The sequence below is a fragment of the Ranitomeya imitator genome, chromosome 2 (genome assembly GCF_032444005.1).
Source record: "Ranitomeya imitator isolate aRanImi1 chromosome 2, aRanImi1.pri, whole genome shotgun sequence".
NCBI classification, from domain to species: Eukaryota; Metazoa; Chordata; class Amphibia; order Anura; family Dendrobatidae; genus Ranitomeya; species Ranitomeya imitator.
In genome coordinates, this window is record NC_091283.1 from 666,189,261 (window position 1) to 666,210,883 (window position 21,623).

The window sequence follows — 21,623 nt, forward strand, 5'->3', positions numbered from 1 at the left end:
AAAGAAGACGGGAGTTTCCTCCTTAATCAAAATCACATGATTCAAGACATAATCGAAACATTTGGATTGAAAGATGCAAAACCAGTAAAGTCTCCAATGGAAACCAACTATCTGAATGAAATAAGTAGTGAATAGAATCTGTTACCAAATAATGAGCAATACAATGGGAAAATTATTATATCTTGAGACTGTTACAAGACCAGACATTGCAGCAGCAGTAGGAATTTTGAGCAGGAAAGTGTCAAAGCGAGACAAAAATGGTTTAGAATGCAGTGAAGAGAGTAATTCGTTAATTGAAAGGGACTAGCAGTGTTAACTGAAACTACCTGCAAGTAAGAATTGCATTTTTAACTGGATACGTTGATGCAGACTGGGCTGGAGATCCCATTGACAGGAAATCTATCACTGGCTATCTTTCCTTGCTCTCAGGCGGACCAATTAGTTGAACTAGTAAGAAACAATCTATAGTAACACTGTCGTCGACAGAAGCAGAATATGTCGCCGTAGCACATGCCAGTCAAGAAGTTCCATGGTTAAGACAACTGCTAACAGACTTCGGACAACAACAGTTGGGACCAACAAAGATGTATGAGTACAATCAAGGATGTCTTGTTCTTGCTAAGATGGAATGAGTTAATCCAAGAACTAAACACATTGATGTAAAGTTTCACTTCTTGAGAGATCACCAGGAACAAGGAATCCTAAATTTAGAGTACTGCCCAACTGAAGATATGACAGCAGATATTTTCATAAAGGCACTGGGTACTGAAGTATCCTGCACTACAGCACCTACGGTTCACCTAACCAATCAGGACCGCATCCCACGGCTGTGACTCAGGGAACTCCTAGACCAGTAAGTGTTTGTCATTCATTATATGAGATCGCTACTGACAGCATTGTTTACATTACCATCATTGGTCTATTAGTACATTAGTCCTCTTGATTGGTAGAGCTTATGATTTATAGCCAGCTCAGCACAAATTACTGTTCTTAGCGCAATACCTTTATTTTCTATTATTATTTTCATAAAGGCAATGAATGCTGAAAGACATCAGAGACTGCTGAAGAAATTAGGCTTAACTGAATAAGTCCTTACTGTTGAGAAAGGGTGTTGGTAGATATGCAACAGATACAGACTTATTTGTGTGCAGGAGGAGTTTACACGTTTCTAACAGTAGATGGCGATGCTGTTACTGTTATATGCTTAGTTGAATGTAATGCATATACTTGTTGTACTTTGGTTTCACTTTCCCTCTGGTAAAAGGTCCTTTAGACTTCCTGTTATGCTGTATTAAGAAGCTGATGCATGTACCTCATATGTTCTGTGTAGATAAAAGTTGAATTACCCCATATGATCTACTCTCACAAGTTTCTTCTGTGACCAAACTATGCAACAGTTTTGCTGTTCTGGCACCTCTGAGTCTCTTCTTGTGGGTCATGGAACCCACAAACCATAACAAAATAATCTGCAGTGCACTATAACATGGTGCTCATTCCCTTCTGAGCTTTCCATTGTGCTTGAAAAGTATTTCCTGATTACATTTAGGGTATTGGCACATTTAGCAGCAAATGTACAAGAAACTGTGAGGTCCTTTTTTTCCTATTAGCCTTTATAAATATTAAAAACTTGGGGCTAAAAAAATTTTTTGTGGTAAAAATGTAATTATTCTTTCTTCACCGCCCAATGGTATAAAAATTCTGAGAGATACATGTGGTGTCAACATGCTCACTGCACCCATAGATGAATTCATTGGGCAATGTAATTTGGAAAATGGGGTCACTTATATAGAGTTCTGCTACTCTGGTACCTGAGGGGCTCTCCAAATATGACATGGTACCCTGAAATCAATCCAGCAAAATCTGAACTCCAATATGGCACTTCTTCCCATCTGAGCTGTGCACTGTTCCTCAGTAGAAATTTCTTAACAAGTTTTACCATTCATTTTCTCTTATTATCTATTTTGAAATTTAAATACTTGGGTCCAAAGCAACATTTTAGTGGAACAAATGTTAATTTTTCCTTTACTCAGTCCAATGTTATACAACTCTATGAATCATCTGAGTGTTAAAATGCTCACTAAACCCTAATATGAAATACTCAAGAGGTGTAGTTTCCAAAATGGGGCCACTTGGGGGGGTTTCTGCTGTTTTGGCATGTCAAGAAGCTAAATGTGATATGGCGCCTGAATTCTTTTCAGCCAAAATTGCGCTCCAGAATTCAATTGTGCTCCTCCCCTTCCAAGACTTGCTTTTGTGCCAAAACTATATGGGGGAAGGGAGCTCAAGACTCATTTAATTACACAGGGCCAACCATAAATTTAAAAAGGTATAAATTTTATTTAATCCAACATGGACAGCAATACATAGGTTACAAAAAGAGAAAAAAGAACACAATGGCCCAATATACATACACATAAATTTCTATGGACGAGTGTCTAAAAAGGGGTTAAAGAGCAAAAGACAGTATGCGCAGTAGCTGCAAGAAATCACCTCTAAGAGATGGGTCAGGAAGGATCTATACCACCATAATATGGCCCTATACCCATCACAATAAGCCGCACAACCAGAGGTCAGGGGAAGAGTATAATGCAGATCGGGTAAGCATCCCAGGTCTCTGTAGACATCTGGCCGCGATCAAATAAGTAGAGTTGTACTCATGCCATCCTAAAAAAAGTGCTTATGCTGAAGTGCAATTGTGCAAGACAGCAGCGGTTAGGGACAAGACTTACCCATGTCAGGGGGTGATAATGCAGTCACTGTGCATACAACATGCCCCGACACGCGTTTCGCATTGCGGGCTTCTTCGGGGGGCAGTGTGGGTATACCGGACATGTCACAGTTATTTATAGAGCTTACTGAGCGCTGCACCTGTGAGCGCATGTGGAGTGGGGCCGGGGCCGCCGCACAACTCGTCCGTACGTCCGGCTTCCGGTGTGGGTCAAAGGAAAAACTTCCTGTGACGTCACTGGCCCGCACCGAAGCCTTGAGGAGGACTTCAGAGATGTCGGCGCGCCCAGTACACCATGGCGCATGCGCGTCTGGCAGCGCCCAGACACATAACGGTAGCTAAGAGACCGTATGCACAACAGGAATAGAATAAACACACATGTCAGGTATGCAATACATAGTACAGTATGTACAGATGAAAAGATGGGCATAAAACACAGAAAAAACACATAGGAAAAAATTAGAAATGATGAGAAAAATAAAGAATGCCTGCAGTACTGTTGGTGCAGTGATGAAGGAAAAAAGATCCACAGATGTCCATATACTGCTAGGTACGGCCAGCCAGTATCAATCCCAACAATCATAGTTTCTTCACAACACACGAGGAGAGATAAGTATAATATGTAATCCACTAGTTCCCATATATCGATCCGGCATAATGGCGTCATAACCGTCTCCATAGCTTGCACCAGTACATACACGGTGAATGTTTCCACTTAATGTTAGTCGATTAGAAAAAAGGCGAAAGCCACCCCATATAGCAAGGCACTGTTGTAAAAAAAAAAATTAGTTAAAACAGAAACACACACAAAAAAAAACACATACTATACTAAAAGACCAGGAGGCAGATGCAGAAACCAAAAGGAATTAAAGAAATGAAGCAAAGGAAAGCTTTTCATTCAAACCATGGGGAGACATTGTGTTCAAAGAGACTATCCATCGACACTCAAGCTGCGGCAGAACTCGTTTAGGATTACCCCCACGTGTGCCCAAATGTACTTTGTCAATAACCTTTACCCGTAATCCCGTGGGGTCACAGTTATGGTGCAGCCTGAAGTGCCCAGGGATAGTCTTAAGAACAGCAGGATCAGTGCAGGTTTTTGCAGCCACAATGTCTCTTACGTGTTCCCTCGTCCTAATTCTTAGTTCATGCGAAGTAAGCCCCACGTAGATGAGGTTACAGGGACAGACCGCGTAGTACACCACAAATGTGGTGCTGCAAGAGATGTAATTAACAATCCGGTAGTCCCTACCTCCATCCGATGTGGTAAAAGATATGGCCCGATCTATATTGCGGCACGCTAGACAAGACCCACAAGGGTAGCAACCCCATCTCTGCTTAGAGGCACCAAAAACATTGGGGGGTTAGCTACATAGTGGCTCCTGACTAGTATATCTTTAAGGTTCCTCCCTCGCCTAGCCGTCAGAAGCGGTCGATCTGGGATAATACGCCTTAGAGTGGGCTCTGTTCTGAGGACCGCCCAGTGTTTCTGCAATACTTGACGCATCATATCCCAATGGTTATTGTACGTTGAGATAAATCTCAACGGTGCGTCTGTCTTGGCCCTGGGCGGTGCTCTACAGAGTAACCCATCTCGTGCTTCTCTCTTTGCACGAAAATAGCCCTTCTTGATGCTCCTATTACTGTACCCCCGATCCCGGAATCTCCCGGAAAGGTCCCGAGCCTGGTTCTCAAATAGCCCATCCGAAGAACAGATTCTTTTCATCCTCAAAAATTGTTCAATTGGGACAGCCTTAATCGTTGAGGACAGATGCGCTGAGGTAGCGTGCAACAGTGAGTTCACCGAAGTCGCCTTACGGAAAACATCACTTTGGATATTACCCACACTGTCTACCAAGATTTTTATGTCCAAAAAATCAATCTCTTTGGCATCGATTTTGTACGTTAATTTGATGTTATATGGATTTGAATTTAGTTCTCGGATGAGGTCACGAAAGCCAGGCTCGGTACCCTGCCACACCACAAAAATATCATCGATATAGCGATACCAGCACTGCGCATGGGAGGCGGCCCGCACACCCTCCCCGAAAATCTCCCTCTCCCAAAACCCGAGAAAGAGATTTGCGTACGAGGGTGCACAGGCCGCGCCCATCGCAGTGCTGCGCTGTTGGAGATAAAATCGATCCTTAAAGGTGAAATAATTATGTGTCAGTATAAATTCCAGGAGCTCCAGGATCAGGGAGCACAGATCAGCATCAAGATTGCTACTTTCAAGAAAAAAGGCTACTGCCCTTAGGCCGTCAATATGCCCTATGCTTGTATATAGTGATTCCACATCGATCGCTGCCAGCAGCATATCAGGTTCGAGGGAGAGTCCATTAATTTTCCCCAGGACATCCGTCGTGTCTCTGACATAGGAGGGCAGCGTTTCCACCAGTGGATGGAGATAGTACTCAATAAATTTACACACTGTATCACAAAGCCCCCCAATGCCAGAGACAATTGGACGCCCCGGGGGAGCCAGGGAGTCCTTATGGATCTTGGGTGAAAGGTAGAAGGTAGGGACGACCGGATTCTTGGTACTAAGGCCGTCAAGAATTTTTTGGGGATAATGCCCTGCATAAATGCTCTATCCAGAATTTCATCAAGGATTGCTGCAAATTTCCCTGTCGGGTTTTGAGGCAGCATAATATATGCCTCTTTATCCCTCAGTTGTCATTCACTAAACTCCTAATTCTAGGAATTTAGGACCTGCGAATGACGTCGCGGCTTCTGATTGGTCGCGTGGCGGTCACATGAGCGGCACGCGACCAATCAGAAGCCGCGACGTCATTCGCAGGTCCTAAAGGCGCTCATTTTAAACAAAGAAGCCTGCCGGTTACCAGCGTGATGTCCAGGGGCCGCCGGAGAGGTGAATATATCAATATTTTTTATTTTAATTCTTTATTTTACACATTAATATGGATCCCAGGGCCTGAAGGAGAGTTTCCTCTCCTTCAGACCCTGGGAACCATCAGGATACCTTCCGATACTTGGTGTCCCATTGACTTGTATTGGTATCGGATATCGGTATCGGCGATATCCGATACTTTTCGGGTATCGGCCGATACTATCCGATACCGATACTTTCAAGTATTGGCGGTATCGCTCAACACTAGTCATTAATAAATATGTTAAAAAGAAGAGGGCCCAATACTGACCCCTGAGGTATCCCACTGCTATGGTGGTATAGATCCTTCCTGACCCATCTCTTAGAGGTGATTTCTTGCAGCTACTGCGCATACTGTCTTTTGCTCTTTAACCCCTTTTTAGACACTCGTCCATAGAAATTTATGTGTATGTATATTGGGCCATTGTGTTCTTTTTTCTCTTTTTGTAACCTATGTATTGCTGTCCATGTTGGATTAAATAAAATTTATACCTTTTTAAATTTATGGTTGGCCCTGTGTAATTAAATGAGTCTTGAACTCCCTTCCCCATATAGGCATTATGTTCCCAGTAGGAGTGACTCTTATTGCTTAATGCTATTTCAAATGTTATGAGGATATCTGCTATGTCAGTCTTTGTTAATCATTTTGTGTCAAAACTGTAGTTTTCAACCACATATCAGGTATCAGTGTACTTAGGAGAAATTGCACAACTAACTGTGTGGTCTATTTGCTCCTGTTAACCTTGTGAAAATGAAAAATTTGAATCTGAAACAACATTCCTCACCACACCTCCATATAACTTCCTTTAAGGGTGTAGTTTCTAAAATGGGGTCATTTGTTTTGAGTTTCCACTGTTTAGGCATATCAGGGGTTCTGCAAATGCAACATGGCGTCTGCCATCTATTCCAGCCAATTTTTTGCTACAAAAATCAAATGGTTATCCTTCCTTTCTGAGTCTTGCCATGTGCCCAAACAGTAGTTTTCCTCCACATATGTGGTATCAATTTACTCGGGAGAAATAGACATGTAGTAGATGTTATTGGTTATCTTTTTTGTGTGGTATAACTACCTGGATTAAAAGCGAAAAATTAAAAGTTTGAAAATTTCAAAATCTTCAATTTCTGTCAAAATCTTGATGTTTTCATAAATTAATGCAAATCTTATTGATTCAAATGAGATATGTTGAAAGGTTCCTGAGTTATTACTTCATAAAGTGACACTGATCAGAGTTGTAATATTTTGCCTGGTCAGGGAAGTAAAAACAAAGTCAAATAAATAAGGCAGCACACTGCGGCGCTAAATCATGCAAACATGAAACATGAACATTGAACTGCATTACTGCACTAGAAATATGAAAAAATGAGAGCGTTTAGCGCATAAATTGGCCAATTTATGTGTACCTGGTAGCCACATTAGGGCATCTCTCTTATACCAGGTCCTACACTTGCCTTTCCTCGCTGAGAATAAACATCTTCATCTCAATGGGTACCTGCGAAACTTCTTCTTAGACTAAATTTCTCTCTCTCTGTGGAGGGGTAATGGACCTGCTACAATAAAAACACCTGTGGCTAGGAGGCGGAGTGCTCAGTCAGAAGGCTAAAGAATACAAATTTCAAAAAACTTACTGTCACATCCAAACATAGAATAAGTGTGAACAGGTGCTGAACCTAGAGTCACCAACCCGTATAAAGTCAAATAAATAAGGCAGCACACTGCGGCGCTAAAACATGCAAACATGAAACATGAACATTTTGAAATTTGTATTCTTTAGCCTTATGACTGAGCACTCCGCCTCCTAGCCACAGGTGTTTTAATCGTAGCAGGTCCATTACCCCTCCACAGAGAGAGAGAAATTTTGTCTAAGAAGAGGTTTTGCAGGTACCCATTCAGATGAAGACGTTTATTCTCAGCGAGGAAAGGCAAGTGTAGGACCTGGTATAAGAGAGATGCCCTAATGTGGCTACCAGGTACACATAAATTGGCCAATTTATGCGCTAAACGCTCTCATTTTTAAATATTTCTAGTGCAGTAATGCAGTTCAATGTTCATGTTTGCATGTTTTAGCGCCGCAGTGTGCTGCCTTATTCATTTGACTTTATACGGGTTGGTGACTCTAGGTTCAGCACCTGTTCACACTTATTGTATGTTTGGATGTGACGGTCAGTTTTTTGAAATTAGGGAAGTAAAAACAGACTTGGGGGTGAAGAGGTTAAATTGATTTTTATTCTTTCATTCTAGTGATGCACCTAAAGGGTTAACAAACTTCCTGTATGCGGTTTGAAATACTTTAAGGGGTACAGATTGTAATATATGGTAATTTATGGGGCTTCTAATTTATAACCCCCTTAGAGTCACTTCAAATCTCAATTGGTCCTCGAGAAATACAGTTATGTGAAAACTTATTTGCCCCCTTCCTAATTTCCTATTCTTTTGCACATTTGTCACACTTAAATGTTTCAGATCACCAAATAAATATAAATGTAAATATTAGACAAAGATAAAACAATTAAACACAAAATGCAATTCTTAAATGAAGGTCTTTATTATTAAGGGAAAAGAAATTCAAACCTACAAGGTCCTGTGTGAAAAAGTTATTGCCCACTAAACCTAGTAGCTGATTGGGCAACCCTTAGCAGCAGCAGCTGCAATCAAGCATTTGCAATAACTGGCAATGAGTCTTTTACAATGCTCTGGAGTAATTTTGGCCCACTCATCTTTGCATAAATGTTGTAATTCAGACACATTGGCAGGTTTCTGAGCACAAAACACCTTTTAAAGGTCATGCCACAGCAATTCAATTGGATTAAGGTCAGGACTTTTAAGACTTTGGAGTGGTCTAGTCATTTTGTTTTTCTTAAGCCATTCAGAGGTGGACTTGCTGGTATGATTTGGATCATAGCCCTGCTGCATAATAACTGGATTGCACTTCAACTTGAGTTCACAAACAGATGGCTGGACATTCTACTTCAGGATTTTTCGGTAAACAGCAGAATTAATAGCTCTATTTACCACAATTTCCCAGTCTCTTTCTTATGGTGGAGTCATGAACACTGTAACTGAGGCAAGTGAGGCCTGCAGTTCTTTGGATGTTGTTGTGGGATATTTTGTGACCTCTTGGATGAGGCGTCGCTGTGCTCTTGGGGTAATCTTAGTCGATTGGCCACTCCTGTTCCATGTTTTTGCCATTTATTGATAATGGCTCTCACTGTGGTTCACTGGCTTTAGAAATTGCTTTAGAACTTTTTCCAGACTGATAGATCTCAGTTACTTAGTTTCTCATTTATTCCATAATTTCTTTGGCTCACAGCATGATGTCTATCTTTTGAGAACCTTTAAGTCTATTTGACTTTGTCAGGCAGGTCCTATTTAAGTGATTTTATAGTTCCAATCTTGGAGCCAAATAGATACATGATGGTGTGAGCTATGCTTTTCTGGTCCTTCGATACGTGTAGACTAGGGTTCAGCGAAACAGATCGGACAAATTCAAAAATCGCCGACTTTCGGCAAAGTCGGGTTTCACGAAACCCAACCTGATCCTAGTGTGGGATCGGCCATGAGGTCGGCGATCTTCGTGCCAAAGTCGCGTTTCGTATGACGCTTTCAGCGCCATTTTTCAGCCAATGAAGGAGGATGCAGAGTGTGAGCAGCGTGATGACATAGGTCTCGGTCCCCACCATCTTAGAGAAGGGCATGACAGTGATTGGCTTGCTTTCTGCGGCGTCACAGGGGCTATAAAGGGGCGTGCACGCCGACCACCATCTTACTTCTGCCGATCGTAGCATAGGGAGAGGTTGCCGCAGCTTCATCAGAAGAAGGGATATAGTTAGGGAGGGAAGATTAATCCCCAAACTGCTTGTGCTGTAGCGATTTCCACTGTCCAACACCACCATTTGTTTGCAGGGACAGTGGAGGCTATATTTTTGTGCATCAGCTCTGTAGCTTATTAAGCTGCCTTATAAGGCTCCCTGATAGCTGCATTGCTATTTGCACGCCTCTGTGCAAACCAACTGCTTTTTTAAAAGCAAAAATCCTGTTGCTCCTTTCTGCACAGTTATCTTGTTTATTTGTCCACACTTGTGTGCAGAAGTCCTTTTTATTGCTGCCATACTTTTCCTGAGTTCATTGTAGGGAGATTGAAATTGTACTACAGTCCTTGTATTTTTTCATATATCTTCCAGCCACTTTCTGCCACTTACATTGTGTTGCTTTATACACTGGGCCTGAGTTTTGGTTCAGTCTCCCCCAAAAAAGTGAGATTCAAATTCTCACAAAGTGGATATACTTCTGTCCTATTAGTCTGTCGTATATCAGCCAGCCACTTTCTGCCACTTAGATTGCGTTGTTATATACACTGGGCCTACGTTGTGGTTCAGTCTCCCAAAAAAAAGGGGAGATTCAAATTCTCACAAAGTGGATATACTTCTGTCCTGTTAGTTTGTCGTATATCAGCCAGCCACTTTCTTCCACTTAGGTAGCGTTGTTATATACACTGGGCCTAAGTAGTGGTTCAGTCTCCCAAAAAAAAGGGGGAGATTCAAATTCTCACAAAGTGGATATACTTCTGTCCTGTTAGTTTGTCGTATATCAGCCAGCCACTTTCTGCCACTTAGGCCCAGTGTTATATACAATGGGCCTAAGTTGTGGTTCAGTCTCCCAAAAAAAAGGGGGAGATTCAAATTCTCACAAAGTGGATATACTTCTGTCCTGTTAGTTTGTCGTATATCAGCCAGCCACTTTCTGCCACTTAGATTGCGTTGTTATATACACTGGGCCTAAGTTGTGGTTAAGTCTCCCCCCAAAAAAGGGGAGCAGCAGGAAAAAGTTTTGGCTTTCCTTACTGACTCAGCCTCTAGCTCTTTCGCCTCCTCTTCAGAAAGTTCCAAATATAATAGCAGCGAGTCACCAGTGGATGCTCCCGGTCAGGAACAAGACGTTTCCTTGTGTCCTTCACCCAAACCAAAAGTGAAGGATGCGTCAAGCGACGCTACAGGTTACTCCATGGAGCTCTTTACACATACCGTGCCTGGGTTAGAACGGGAAATTGTTAACTGCCCATTACAAGATGAATCGGACATGGAGTGCACTGATGCACAGCCACAGCTAGATTATAATGCTGTTCCATTGACTCAGATCACTACATTGCCCTTGCAGTGTACTGATCCAGAATCTGACCCTGATGAGACTATAGTGCCCCATCCCGAATGCTATAGCACCTTACACGGTGACACAGAGGAAGGTGCACATGACATTGAAGAGGAGGTGATAGATGACCCAGTTGTTGGCCCCGATTGGCAGCCATTGGGGGAAGAGGGTGCCGCTGCCAGAAGCTCTGAAGCGGAGGAGGATGATCTGCAGCAGCCATCTACATCGCAACAGCTGTCATTTGGCAGGCCCGTATCAGGCCAAAAGCGTTTCTCAAACAAAAACAGTTTTAGGACAGCGTGGCCATCCGGTGAAAGTAGCACAGCGTGCAATGCCTGAAAAGATATTCCATAGTAGGAAGAGTGCAGTGTGGCAATTTTTTAACCAAGATCCGAATGATCAGTCAAAAGTTATCTGTAAGAAATGCTCAAAGACCTTTAGCAGAGGGAACAATCTTTGAAATTTAAATACAACGTGCATGCTTAGACATTTAACCAGCATGCACTTGCAAGCCTGGACTAACTACCAAATGTCCCGTACCGTTGGTGCACCTGCTCAGAATGAAGGTAGTCAGCAACACTACATTGCTTCCCTCACTGTAAGCCCACCAGTTAGGACACCACCAGCAGCAAATGTGGAGGTATCGTCGCAAGGCCAAAGCAGTCAGGGAATCACAAGGTTATTGGTAGGAAACACTGTATGTAGGCCAACATCGAGAAAACCATCACCAACCCTCTCTCAATCCGCCATGTCCACCACCACCGCTAGTTCCACCATATGCACCTCTCCAGTCCAGCTCACCCTACAAGAGACTCTCTTTAGGAAAAGAAAGTACTCATCCTCTCATCCGCGTACACAGGGTTTGAACGCCCACATTGCTAGACTAATCTCTTTAGAGATGATGCCCTACCGGTTGGTTGAAAGCGAAGCTTTCAAAGCCCTGATGGCCTACGCAGTACCACGCTATGACCTACCCAGTTGACACTTCTTTGCGAGAAAAGCCATCCCAGCCCTCCACCAGCATGTCAAAGACCGCATTGTCCATGCACTGAGGCAATCAGTCAGTAGAAAGGTGCACCTCACAACAGATGCATGAACCAGTAGGCATGGCCAGGCACGTTACGTGTCCATCACGGCACACTGGGTTAATGTGGTGGATGCAGGGTCCACAGAGGACAGCCATAGTGGGACAGTTCTGCCTAGCCCACGGTCTAGGAAACAGTTGGCTGTAGGCGTTTGCAACCCCTCCTCCTCCTCCTCCTGTGCAGTGGTCGAAGCTACAAGACCTCTGTCAAGTCCTTCAGTGTTTTGAGGAATGCACATGGCTGGTAAGTGCAGATGACGCCATCATAAGCATGAGCATCCCACTAATGCGTCTGCTGATGCAAAGTTTGACGCACATTAAGGAGCTGGTGTCTGCAGCCGAGGAGGAGGGATGCCTTGATGACAGTCAGCCATTGTCTGCTCAGGGAACTCTCCTGGACGAGGTGGCGGACGAAGAGGAGGAGGAGGATGGGGATGAATATTTATGGGAGGAGGATGCTTCTCAGGGGGCAATAGAAACTGGTGGCATTGCAAGGTCAGGTACAGAGTTTTTGCGGGACACAAGTGATGTTGATTTGCAAGAAAGTGCTCCTCAACCCAGGACAAGCAGTGAATTGACACCTGGAACATTGGCCCACATGGCTGAGTATGCCTTGCATATCCTAAAAAGGGACCCCCGCATTATCAAAATGATGACCGATGATGATTACTGGTTGGCCTGCCTCCTGGATCCACGATATAAAGGAAAATTACAAAATATCATGCCACATGAGAACCTTGAGCAAATATTGGCTACCAAACAAGCAACTCATGTAGACCGTTTGGTTTAGGCATTCCCAGCACACAGCGGCGGTGATGGTTCTCACATGAGCCGTAGGGGGCAACATGGCAGAGGTGTTAGAGGTGCACAAATCCGAAGTGGCGTTGGACAGAGGGGTTTTATGACCAGGTTGTGGAGTGATTTCGCAATGACCGCTGACACGACAGGTAGTGCTGCATCGATTCAAAGTGACAGGAGACAGCATTTGTCCAGTATGGTTACGAACTACTTTTCCTCCCTTATCGATGTTCTCCCTCACAGGTCATTCCCCTTTGATTGCTGGGCATCTAAGACACCTGGCCTGAATTGGCAGAATATGCATTACAGGAGCTCGCTTGCCCTGCTTCTAGTGTGCTATCAGAAAGAGTTTTCAGTGCTGCTGGTTCAATACTGACCGAAAAAAGGACACATCTGGCTCCCCAGAATGTTGATGATCTAACCTTCATTAAAATGAACCAATGATGGATTTCAAATTATTTTGCCCCACCTTCTCCTGCTGTCACGTAGCTTGCCTGAAAAATGTCTTGCTTTTGGCCTCCTCTTACTGACGTCTCCAATTCCGCCATTTGCAACTGCTGTATGTCCACCATAGGCCATTTTTATACCTCCCTAAACGGGCTGACTCCCCCCACAAGGCCGTGGTCACCACCTGGCGCAAGCACCCGTGCAAGTGCCGATTGCCTGGACAGGTGGGTGCGCCCACTCTTGGGCGACGGCACTGGCACAGGGTCCCTCATAGTACAATGAAGTGTCTCTGACGGTGGTGGTGCACAACCAACATCAGACACACCGTCGTAATATGAGGGGCCCTGTGCCAGTACCGCCGCCCACGAGAGAGTGGTCCCCCCAGCTCGAACAGTGCTCTACCAGTTGCAATACTTACCTCTCCCTGCTCCACCACTGTGTAGTATGTGCTGTTAAATCCTTCAATTGCACTGCCAATACAAATTTGTTGAAATGATAGTTAAAATATACAGGGGCCCTTGTATTAGACCAGTTAATACTTTGCGCCTACTACCACTGTCTGCTACTCAGCAGATGAGCCCGCCCCAGTACCTAGCTATGGCGACTGTTTAGTCCTGTTACCAATTTTGAACTGCTTTTAGCCTACTTTTGTATTTGGGCCTAGTAACCGTGTCTGCGCCACTCATTACAGTTGTCCTCCATTGAACAAAGCTAGGCCACCTGTTTAGTCCTGTTACCAAATTTGAACTGCATTTAGCCAACTTTTTTATTTCGGGCCTACTAACTGTGTCTGCGCCACTCATTACAGTTGTCCTCCACTGAACAAAGCCATGCCGCCTGTTTAGTCCTGTTACCAATTTTGAACTGCATTTAGCCTACTTTTTTATTGTGGGCCTACAAACTGTGTCTGCATCACTCATTACAGTTGTCCTCCACTGAACAAAGCAATGACGTCTGTTTACTCCTGTTACCAACTTTGAACTGCATTTAGCCTACTTTTTTATTTTGGGCCTACTGTGTATGCGCCACTCATTACAGTTGTCCTCCACTGAGCAAAGCTATGCCGCCTGTTTAGTCCTGTTACCAATTTTGAACTGCATTTAGCCTACGTTTTTATTTTGGGCCTACTAACTGTTTCTGCGCCACTCATTACAGTTGTCCTCCACTGAACAAAGCAATGCCGCCTGTTTAGTCCTGTTACCAATTTTGAACTGCATTTAGCCTACTTTATTATTTGGGCCTATATCTGTGTTTCCTCCTCATCCTGCCCATTACCCAGCCACTGCTAGATGAGTCTGCTGGTACATTGACCCAGACCACTACATTCCCCTTGCACTCTACACAGCCTGAATCTGACCCTGCTGAAAGCTAGGTTCCCCTTCCCGCATACTATACCACCTTACACGGGGACAAAGTGAAAGGTGCAGATGAAAGTGCAGGTTCCTTCATCAGGTGGGGGGGCATACTCGTTGGCAATGTCACTGGCACAGGGTCCCTCATAGTACGCAAAGGTGTCTCTGGCAGTGGGAGGCGCCACACTGTCAAACACACTGCCCTGTGCCAGTGCCAAGTGCCAACGAGTGGGCCCCCCCTGCTTGCTCAGGATCACAGCACTTGAAAAGTTGAAATACTTACCTCTCCCTGCTCCACCGCCGTGACGTATTCCGCGTTTCCTGGGCCCACGAAAATCTTGAGCCAGCCCTACCCCCTCACAACTTTAGCCAAATGACCCCCTGTTTTCAATGCCTAACTATTATTATAAAGTAAATTAAGGTTGACAAGCTTAAGAAATAATAATTAATGTTTTCGGCATTAAAATGGGCACTGTAGGTGTTTTCCTGTCCTCCACTCACTGCCGACTTTGATTCCCCATTGACTTGCATTGGGTTTCGGGTTTCGGTTGGCCCCTGACTTTTCGCAATAATCGGCCGATTTCGCAAAACCCGACTCGATCCTAAAAAAGTAAAAGTCACTCAACTCTAGTGTAAACGCATGTACTTTCTGTCTGGATTTGGATTTATTTTATGGGATACCATCAGCGCATTATCCACAAATCCTCCTTATCTGTGTTTTCCCGGTCTGAAGACCCATTGTGATTCACAACTAAATCAGGTTACTATAACCTTAAACACCTTTATCTCGCTTGGATAAAACCCTATTACACTGTCTTTTTCCTCCTAGTTTTATTTAGGTCAGGGTTGTGGCACCCCATATTCATGACGAGTGTCGGTGTTCGCAATATCACAAACCTAACTCTATGAGGGACTAGACAAGGATTTGTGTTGAGGTCCATGCAACTTATCTGATGCTCCTGATTCATGAAGAGGTGTAAGCTTCCAGCACACCTCCTCATCAAGAATGGTTGGGACCACAGAATTGAAAAAATTGGTCTGTGTCAGGAAGGTCAAAATTTGCTACAATGGAAAGGGACTAATTTTTTTACTATCCCATTAATGTGATTGCTTCTTGTCATACACCTGAATTCGCTTTGAGAGCTATTACTAATATGTTATGGGTTTACATTGAACAGCCACAACATTTATAAAAGGGAGCATAGATGTATTTTACCTGCCACAAACCACCAACCAGATTGGCTAGACACTACTTTAACGTGCACATTTTTACCCATATAGGGACCACAGGACACTTTTCTATGCCAGTTGCCCAAGCAAGAATGCCGGCTGACACAGAGAAGAGGAAGAAGACAAATGCATATGCAGCTGTGGCTGTAGATCCAGATACCGGATACAGCACTCCTGGGGCATTCGAGCTAGAAAGACTATTTTGGCATGGAGCAGCTAAATTCTCCCATGTTGATGAAGTTTTCTCCAACTTGTATATTGGAGATGAGTAAGTATAGTCATATTGTGCTTATGCCATAATTATGTACAAACCAAAGGTTATTAGAATTTCTGACAAATTTTTGTGAAGTTCATTTGTACATTTATAACACTGCTAAACACTTTTTTTGTAACAGAAACATAAGTTTCAAATGTTGAACACGAAAATTGCATTGAAAATGCAAGATTGGTTCTTTCGAAGTTGTAGAGGGAAAAATGAAACAATAGCAGAGTTTTCTTTTATTAGAAATGTACATGCTTCAAATGTGATGTATTTTTGCTTTCCTCTTGTATGCCATTTCTGAACTGTTTCTTTTAATCAGTGGCATAACTAGACTTTCATGAGCCCAGGTGCAAAATTTGAACTAGGGGTCCCCAACAGCATGTTGGTCAGATGTAGGGGCCACTGTAACTGTATTTCCTCCTTCTTGGTCCATTCCTGTAATAATGTCATGCGTCCTGGCCCCTTCCTGCAATAATGTCTTTCGTCCTGGGCCCCATCTTGCAATAATGAATTCAAAAACGATTAGTGCAAAATTAGAGCAGTCCCAGCACTGACAGAAGGTGTAACCTTCTATCTTTATTACATCGATCCATCGATTTCAGCCCATTCCGAGCTTTCCACAGCAGTATACACAGTAAGGATTTAAAGGCTATGTTCACACATTGCATTTTTGCTGCTTTTTTATGCAAATTTTAAGCTCTATTTTACAGTACCAGCAAAAGCTATGAGATTTCAGAAATTTCATGCACACATTGGTTTTCATTCCTGACTGAATTGAAAAACTGCCGCGTTTTCTAACCCCTTTCAGACATAGGGCATAATAGTACGCTGATGTTGGCTCCGGCGGCGAGACCACATCTTTACCGGCACATGTCAGCTGTTTTGAAAAGCTGACATGTGCCCGGAACAGCCGCGGATGGAATCGCGATCCATTCACGGCTATTAAGCCGTTAAATGCCGCTGACAGCGGCATTTAACATGTGCTTCCGGCAATTGTGATGGAAATCCGCCCATTGGTGACCCGTCACGTGATCGCGAATCACCAATAGGTTGGCATGACAACCAGAGGTCTCCTGGAGACCTCTATGGTTGTCACTGCCGGCTTGCTGTGAGCGCTTCCCAGTGGTCGGCGCTCATAGCAAGTGAGTAATTCAGCTACATACAGGCGAACTGATCATCGGCTGTATGTAGCAAAGCTGATCAGGTAATGGCAGCTTCTAGTCTCCCATGGAGACTATTGAAGCATGCCAAAAGTAAAAAAAATGTTTTTCAAAAATATAATAAAACAAAACAATCAAACATACACATATTTGGTTATTGCCGCATTCAGAATCGCCTGATCTATCAATAAAAAAAGGATTATCCTGATTGCTAAATGGCGTAGCGAAAAAAAGTTAAATTGCCAAAATTACATTTTTTGGGTCGCCGTGACATTGTATTAAAATGCAATAACGGGTGATCAAAAGATCGTAGCTGCACCAAAATGGTATCATTAAAAACATCAGCTTGGCACGCAAAGAATAAGCCCTCATCTTATCCGAGATCACGAACAATGGAGATGCTGCAGGTATCAGAAAATGGCACAATTTTTTTTTTTTTTTTTTTTTTTTAAGTTTGGACTTTTTTCCCACCATTTACATAAAAAGGAACCTAGACATGTTTGGTATCTATGAACTTGTAAAGACCTGGAGAATAATAATGACAGGTCAGTTTTAGCATGTATTTTAATATGTAGTGAGCCTAGTAAAAAAGAAAAACAAAAATAAGTGTTGGGATTGCACTTTTTTGGAATTTTTTCCTGTTTTCTAGTACACCACATGGTAAAACCAATGGCGTCATTCGAAAGCACAACTCATCCTGCAAAAAACAAGCCCTCACATAGCCATTTCACCAAAAAATGAAAAAGTTATGGCTCTGGGAAGAAGGGGAGCAAAAAATGAAACCGCAAAATGGAAATACCTCTGGTCGTTAAGGGGTTAAAGAAGCAGCATATCACTTCTTTCAGTGTTTTTTCACCCATATAAAAGCAATGGGTAAGTTCAAAAGGGCAACATAATCGCAGCAAAAACGCAGGTATCAGGTTTTGCCACGAATTGGTGCAAAAAACTAAGGAAGTTGCATCATTCTTTTGGGGGGAAGCACTAAAGTTTATCAACATGCACAAAAGACAATAAAAACGCAGCAAAAACTCAGAAAAACCTGCTTTTTGTATGCAGCTTCTTTATTACCAAGAAAGCAGGTTTTGCCTGCAGAAAAAAATGCAGAAAATGCAACATGTGAACATAGATTAACACAATATACAGTATAATGATGAAGTTTAAAGGAAATGAATCACTAAAATCAGTGCTAATTGAGGAAGCCCGAGACAATACATGGACAGAAAATAATGTTATTAGCAAAACATAGTTGAAGTAGCAATACAATACAAATAATATATAACCACATAATTCCCAGTAATTAAGAGAGAAAAAATATCTGAGACACATAAGTAACACATATCTATATTATGAATCATTGTTTATATCAAACAGAAATATTATTGTTATATTCACATATACGTAACGCCCGCCAGGGCCGTGGGGTACTCGGTAGCGGGTCCAGTACTTAAAGGGATGTGTCACGGCGGCGGCGACCCAGTCCGTGGCCCTGGACGCCCATGTTAAGGGAAAAGTCTTTAAAGGGGTTAATTGAATAATAAAAGTTTGTGACGCCACCTGTGGTATTCGGTCAGGGGTGATCCATGCTGCTTAAAGGGGTCCACTGGGGTGATGTTATGGCAGCAGAAATGGTATGGCTTCCCACAGGTGAAGCTGGGTCCCCAGGACTCCCGGTGGAATAGATGAAGATGGTGATAGGTGGTGTAGTAAAAAACGGAGGACACAGGATTACAGTCTCTTTACCTCTTTACTTGGTTCAAGGCAGCCACAGTCCAGGGTACCAGATCACAGGTGCTGGTGGTGGTCCGGCTGTCTTGGAAGCGTCTCAGGGATCACACTAACCAGGTGGAGTTGGAAGCCTTCCTTCTAGCGCTGTGTTGTTGTAGTCCCTTGCTGCCTTAGGCCTCACACAAGGTCCTCACCTTCTCTCTCTGTCCCCTTTTTAGGTAGGACACTAACCGTACAACAGGTAACTCGAGCCTTTTTAGAGGATCTCTATTACGACCTGGGCTCTATCTGCTACTGTGTCCTCGGGCATTAATGGAGGACAGGTAACTTGCAATCTGCTGTCCGCTGGTTTCTGCCATGGGGCATAGAGTTACCCCCACAACCTCTGTCTTCCAGCTACTGGTATCTGCGCTCAGCATGGTGGAAGCTCAATCGCAGCTTCTCTCTCCAGCTCTTCACTCTCCTGTGCTCCACTTCCCCAATCAGTCACTTTACAGACTGCTCTTCATTCTCTTTCCTTCCCAGGAGCCGCAGAGTCACTCATCTTCACGGCCCCAACTTTCCTTCCTCTCTCCTCTCACCAACTGTCTAACTCTCCCCAACTGCCTAGCAACTGCCTAGCAACTGACTCCTCCTCCTGACCAGAGAGAGCAGCTCCCCTGAAGTCAGGTGTAGAGCTCCCCTTTCTGGCTTGGAGTCAGAACGGTGTTGTATGTGCTGAATACCTGGGAAAGCAAAAAAACACCAATAAATTGGTTAAAGTCATGTACAAAAGTTTTTGAAATGCATTTTAACTGGTAAAATAACTTTTTCTTCCCTTTATGGGAGGCTGTTTTCTTGAACGTTACATAACACAAGTGCAAACATTTTTCAAGTGCACATTACATTAATAACAATTTTACGGTGACCAGAAAAATGCATACAGGAAAAATGCCCACAGGAAAATTGCCCACAGGAAAAATGCCCACAGGAAAATTGCCCACATGGAAAATTGCCCACACGGAAAATTGCCCACACGGAAAATTGCCCACACAGAAAATTGCCCACATGGAAAATTGCCAATTGCAGCATCACAAAGTTTCAGATCCATGATATTTGAGGTGCAAGGTGAAGAATGCCCACTGAAAATTGCCCATAGCCTGAATTATAGGTTAAATGCTCTGTAGGACAGGGGGATAGTATATGCATGTATACATGAGATGCTCTGCAGAGCAGAAGAATAATAAATAATTATAGGTGAGATGCTCTACAGGACAAAGAATAGCAAAGAGATATAGGTTAAATGCTCTGCAGGACAGGGGGATAGTATGCAGGTATATGTGAGATGCTCTGCAGGGCAGAAGAATAATATAGAATTATAGGTGAGATGCTCTGCAGGACAGAGAATAGCAAATAGATATAGGATAAATGCTCTGCAGGACAGGAGGATAGTATGCAAGTATACATGAGATGCTCTGCAGGGCAGAAGAATAATATAGAATTATAGGTGAGATGCTCTGCAGGACAGAGAATAGCAAAGAGATATAGGTTAAATGCTCTGCAGGACAGGGAGATAGTATGCTGGTATACGTGAGATGCTCTGCAGGGCAGAAGAATAATATAGAATTACAGGTGAGTTGCTCTGCAGGACAGAGAATAGCAAAGAGATATAGGATAAATGTTCTGCAGGACAGGGGGATAGTATGCAGGTATACGTGAGATGCTCTGCAGGGCAGAAGAATAATATAGAATTATAGGTGAGATGCTCTGCAGGACAAAGAATAGCAAAGAGATATAGGTTAAATGCTTTGCAGGACAGGGGGATAGTATGCAGTTATATGTGAGATGCTCTGCAGGGCAGAAGAATAATATAGAATTATAGGTGAGATGCTCTGCAGGACAGAGAATAGCAAATAGATATAGGATAAATGCTCTGCAGGACAGGAGGATAGTATGCAAGTATACATGAGATGCTCTGCAGGGCAGAAGAAGAATATAGAATTATAGGTGAGATGCTCTGCAGGACAGAGAATAGCAAAGAGATATAGGTTAAATGCTCTGCAGGACAGGGAGATAGTATGCTGGTATACGTGAGATGCTCTGCAGGGCAGAAGAATAATATAGAATTACAGGTGAGTTGCTCTGCAGGACAGAGAATAGCAAAGAGATATAGGATAAATGTTCTGCAGGACAGGGGGATAGTATGCAGGTATACGTGAGATGCTCTGCAGGGCAGAAGAATAATATAGAGTTATAGGTGAGATGCTCTGCAAGACAGAGAATAGCAAAGAGATATAGGTTAAATGCTCTGCAGAACAGGGGGATAGTATGCAGGTATACATGAGATGCTCTGCAGAACAGAGAATAGTATAGAATAATAGGTGAGAAGCTCTGCAGCACAGAAGAATGTCTGCGAAAATTGCCCACATAAAAAACTACCAACAAGTTTATTAAGAACAGTTTATTAAGGAGGTCTAATAACAACAATAACAAGTTTATGAAACAATCATTGCACACCTGCAAATAATTAGCTGAACGGTGATTGTCCTTGACTTCCATGGGCTCCATTGAAATACAATACAGCACAACACAGGCAGCAAAGAAAATACAGAATGGATTTCAACAAAGGTCTCTAGGCCCAGTTTACTTCTCCAGGTTCTACAGGTTCGGTTCACTCAGCCCTAGTCCCAGAGTACGGATTCTGTTCTTGTCATTCCACTGTGCTAACAATAATTCCACTCTCATTGTGGTGTGTCTGGGCCTAGAGACCCTTATTCAAATCCACTCTGCATTTCCTTCCATCCTGACCGCCTACACCTGCAGTA

The 21,623-nt window shown here is 43.2% G+C and overlaps 1 protein-coding gene across 1 annotated transcript in view; it reads left to right on the forward strand.

Annotated features, from left to right (window-relative positions):
- DUSP29 (dual specificity phosphatase 29) overlaps nucleotides 1-21,623 on the forward strand; it is a 179,348-nt gene that overhangs the window by 108,494 nt on the left and 49,231 nt on the right. The window contains exon 2 of the mRNA XM_069755796.1: nucleotides 15,724-15,940. Coding sequence (XP_069611897.1) covers nucleotides 15,744-15,940 — 197 coding nt within the window. The 5' untranslated portion in view covers nucleotides 15,724-15,743. The remainder of the gene's footprint in view (nucleotides 1-15,723; nucleotides 15,941-21,623) is intronic.